The sequence below is a fragment of the Vicia villosa genome, unplaced genomic scaffold (assembly GCF_029867415.1).
Source record: "Vicia villosa cultivar HV-30 ecotype Madison, WI unplaced genomic scaffold, Vvil1.0 ctg.000538F_1_1, whole genome shotgun sequence".
In the NCBI taxonomy this organism is placed as follows: Eukaryota; Viridiplantae; Streptophyta; class Magnoliopsida; order Fabales; family Fabaceae; genus Vicia; species Vicia villosa.
This window is the reverse complement of record NW_026705247.1, coordinates 318236-322563: the sequence shown is the minus strand read 5'-3', so window position 1 is coordinate 322563 and position 4328 is coordinate 318236. Positions and strand designations below refer to the sequence as shown.

At 38.5% G+C, this 4328-nt stretch overlaps 1 protein-coding gene across 1 annotated transcript; it reads right to left on the bottom strand.

Moving 5' to 3' along the window:
• Window positions 1-2922: 2922 nt before the first annotated feature.
• On the bottom strand, window positions 2923-3315 carry LOC131629246 (putative glutaredoxin-C14). The gene has a single exon (XM_058900044.1). It carries the CDS (start codon window positions 3313-3315, stop codon window positions 2923-2925), a length of 393 nt encoding a protein of 130 aa, XP_058756027.1.
• Window positions 3316-4328: the final 1013 nt, after the last annotated feature.

Below are 4328 nucleotides of genomic sequence, written 5' to 3'. Positions count from 1 at the left end.
CGACCCTCCTTCCTCCTCTGTGCCTCCTCCTGTCAAGAAACAAAAACTTTTGACCGAAAAGGCCAGCAATATTGATCAGGCCGTGAGAAACGTGATGCAAGGGACCGGGAGGAGTAGTCACAATTCCGGGTCGAGCCCCGAGTTCAAGTTTTGGGACAACAGTTTTGATGGGTTGAGGTTCCTTTACGATCATCTGAATGCCGATGGGGACGTTGCTAAAGCAAAATCGATTGGCCCTCAACAACTGACTGCCAATTTAAAAGCCCATTTAATGCGGAGTGACGTGATGGTTCGTGCCCTATTCGAGGCCGGTGATGATGCTGACAAGACTGAGCATCACCTGTCCTAAGAGGTGACTAAAATGAAGGAGGCCCTGAAGGTTCAGTCTGAGAGTCTTGATGAAGCAGGTTGACAGTCTATTCAGAAGGCCAAAGAGCTCAAGAAGGCAGGAGGAGAAGTTGAGCGGTTAAAGAAAGATGAAGAGGGTTTGCATAAGGCAAACGAAGAGCTTAGATCTTCGTTAAAGGAAGCTCAGCTCGAGGTTTTATCTGCTGGCGATGAGGCTTTTGGTAGGGCGAAAGCGCAAGCTCTGGTTTTGCAACCTGATCTTAATGTTGATGAGATGGATTTCTTCAAGATTATAAGAGAGGGCCAGTTGGTGGATCCCGAATTTGAAACCTTTGGGACCGAGGGAGTTCCTGAGAAGGGGTCCTCAGATGGGCGTATCAATGACAATCTTAAAGACTAGTCCCTAGTGATGTTTATGTTTATTATTGTTATATTTTGGTATCGTTGCTTGTAAACTTTAAAGGCCCTGGCGGCATGTACAATGACCCCGGCCCTTGACGCCTTTGTTTTATGTTTGCTGATTCAACTGCTTCAGTACTCCATAGTTCGTATTTCGTTTGAGAAGTTGGTACCTTGAGTCATCGCGATTTTTGAGAAACCCTAGGTATTAAATGTTTTTTTCGATATTACCTATGTTTCCCGATTTCTTATATAAGGGGAGGTAAGGGAACCTCTGCTCCCAAGATATTTCTTGTCTTTTTAGCTATGGATAAGACCACAAATGAAAAAACTTCAGAAGCCTCGAAGCCCCTTGATGTGAGGAAGAAGAAGGGAATCGCTGCAGATTCCTCCACGAAATCGATCCTTGAACCATTCCCAACATCATGACACATTTGTGAGTATCTGTAGCCCCGAGTCTAGTGGCTTAGTCGTCGATGGCTCGAATGTGCTGCCCGGGATCCGTCGTGTTGTCGAAAATAGGCAAAGGAGGAAGTTTAAAGTCTTCTGGGACCCCTTCTGCCCACACGACATCCGATAAAGGCTGGAAATAAGGTGATTCATGTGTGATACCGTTTTCCTTGGGCATTTGCGACTGCAAGAATTGTATGAAACCCTGTAATGACTCATTCTGCTGTTTCAAAACTTCTGCCATGGTCAACAAATGGGAGATGCTAGAAAGGGTGCTTTCCCTCATGGTGGATTGCTTGTTTCTTCTCTCCAACCCGTCCATCACTCATCATCATGAGCATGTAAAGTTTGTGTTATCTTAAATCTTGTCCTGGAAAAGGTTTATTTTTTCCATGCAACTTTTCTCTTCATCTTGGATTTTCTGATGCTGATTGAGTCGGATGTAGAGATACACGAAGATCTATCTCAGGTTCATGTTTTTTCATTGGTCAATCACTCATTTCATGGATAACAAAGAAGCAATATACATTTTCAAGGTCCTTATCAAAAGCAAAATACATAACTTTACGTGCAGCCATGCGAGCTCCAATGGATCATATACTTGTTACGTGACATGCAAATCAAATGCACTAGGCCACCGGTTCTTTACTGTGATAACCAGAGTGCTTTGCACATTGCAGCAAATCTGGTTTTCCATTGAAGAACGACCAAACACTTGGAGATCGATTGTCACATTGTAAGGGAAATTTTTTAGCATGCACCATAAAGCTTCTCACTATTCCGTCTCATAGTCAACTAGCCGATTTTTTTAACAAAATACCTTCTATTTTCTTTTTTCATGTCCAAGTTGAACTTGATCAACATTTATCAAGCATCAACTTGTGGGGGGATATTAACCAAAGAAAGTGAAGTTAGTTAGTTGGTTTGTAACTAACTTGTGTAGCAATGTATCATCACATGTAGGAGATACATGTTAGTTATGATGTACCATCATTTCAATATAAATTATGTAATGTTGTTGCATTCAAGGATAATGAGAAAACTCTTATTCTTCAGCTTCCTTCTACATTAGTAAGACTTGGATCTCCGCACATATAGGGAAGTCAACTAAGGTTGTCAATTCTCGTTCGATCACGAGGGTTTTTGTCAAATATGGAATTAGATTACCTGCAAATAGGTACGATGCCGACCAAAAAAATGTTTGTTCGCATATCAATTCATCCTTAATTATCAACCGAAGTTTTTGAGACCCACCAAAGTGAACTGAACTGTCTGAGACCCAACCTAAGTTATCAACCGAAGTTATTCCATTTGAATATTAATGATCCTGTTTATTAAATTGTGTTTTTCAGATAGTTTAAAGCATGAAAAAATTATCATTATGAAATACCAACATTCAAACTATGATGGTATACCACAAGTTGAACCATTGACCTTTATACTTATATATATTAACATTCTATTTAATTTTGGAGTAGAAGGACACATAATTGATGAATAACACTGAGGTTCATTTCCAAGTTACTAGTGCAACTTTAATTATACAAACTAGCTAAAAAAAGCCAAAGATAATTGACATAATTCCAAATATATTTTTTGCACATATGACATATCATTGACAGTTCCTTACAACCCATTATAAGTCAGTGCTTAATCATGTAATCATTATCACTAACTAATTTTAACTCTAAGATACCTAAGAAAATAAGCTCGGACGGATTCATATTAGAGCCACAAAGCACCTGCATCTTTAAGAAGAGGAACAAGAGAGCCATTGATATGAAAAGCCAAAACCCTATCCATAGAACCAACTAATTTGCCACCAATGAAAACAACAGGTAGTGTTGTTGAATTTCCAAGTAACCTCATGAATGGTTTTGAATCTTGATCAAGTTCATAAACCATTGCATTCACTCCCATTCCACTAAACAAACTCTTCATTGCATGACACATACAACTAGTACTACTAATGCTGAATATCACAACAGCACTTTGAGAAGCTAATCTCATTATTCTCTCCATTTGATCTTCTTCCATTGTTCTTTCTCTTCTCATCATGTAGTAGCTCCATGATGGTTGTTCCACTTGAAAATGCATGAGTTTCTCTTGATTGAACATGGTGTATATTGTAGTAGTGGAATTGAACAAAGTAAGGAAATTCAGTATTTTGGCAAGTTTAGTGTGTTGGTGATGATGAAAATGAAGAAAGGGAAAGTGTGGTTTTATAAGGAGATGAAGGGGGTGTGAGAAAATGTATACTGTGAGGAAGAACACAGAGAACCTTAGGATAAATGGTTTGTCTGTTATTGTCGGAGGAGCGTGCTTTGTTTCATATAGATGTTGTTTGTCTATTGTCTCTATCGACTCTCTCTTTCTGGTAAATATGCAGCTACAATGGTTACTGGAGGAGAATAAGCATGCAGAATATGTTTCTTTTCAAACAGTTGAGAAAGGACAAAAAGAAAAAACAAAAGAAAATGGCTGTTTGTCTAAGATAGGGAGACAAAATTCTGACATGCGATGCTTCTGTTAATTTTCTCCAAAATGTGTACTACAGTATATTCAACATGTTGAGAGTCAAAGATGCATGCTTCCTTCATCCAACTTCATTTAATCACAATCATCATCATTATCATTATCATTCATAAAATTAGTACGTAGTAGTTACAATTAGTATATTTGAAGTGATTAATTCTAAGAATAAAGAAAAGTATGAATAGGAAGATTGAATATATGAAACAGCGTGCATGGTGTTTGCAGGAGGGTTTGTTTGTGAGTTATGGAAAGTGTGAGTCAACAAACATATTTATGCAACATAAAATATTAAGGACAATGGAATGTCAAGTCTCAATCTTAAGTTTCATTTGTTTTTTATTCTTATTTACTTTTGGTTAAAATCTCAACCAATAGGGGTACAATTTTTTATAGGGAAAATAGCATAGAATGTTATGTGATGCAATGTTGACATAAAGCATTGACAAAGTGGTAGCTGGTGGTTGAGGGGCAGACAGGTGAAGGCGTGACATCAATTCTTCAACTGCATGCCTGCCTACTTTCCTGATCCAGGCGGCGCAAACGTACTAAGGTAGCCACACTTTTTGTCTTTTTCTGTTATTCTTTCTTCATTGCTT

Coding starts and splice junctions, on each gene's coding strand:
- LOC131629246 (XM_058900044.1), bottom strand. CDS start 3,315: ATGTTCAATCAAGAGAAACTCATGCATTTTCAAGTGGAACAACCATCA.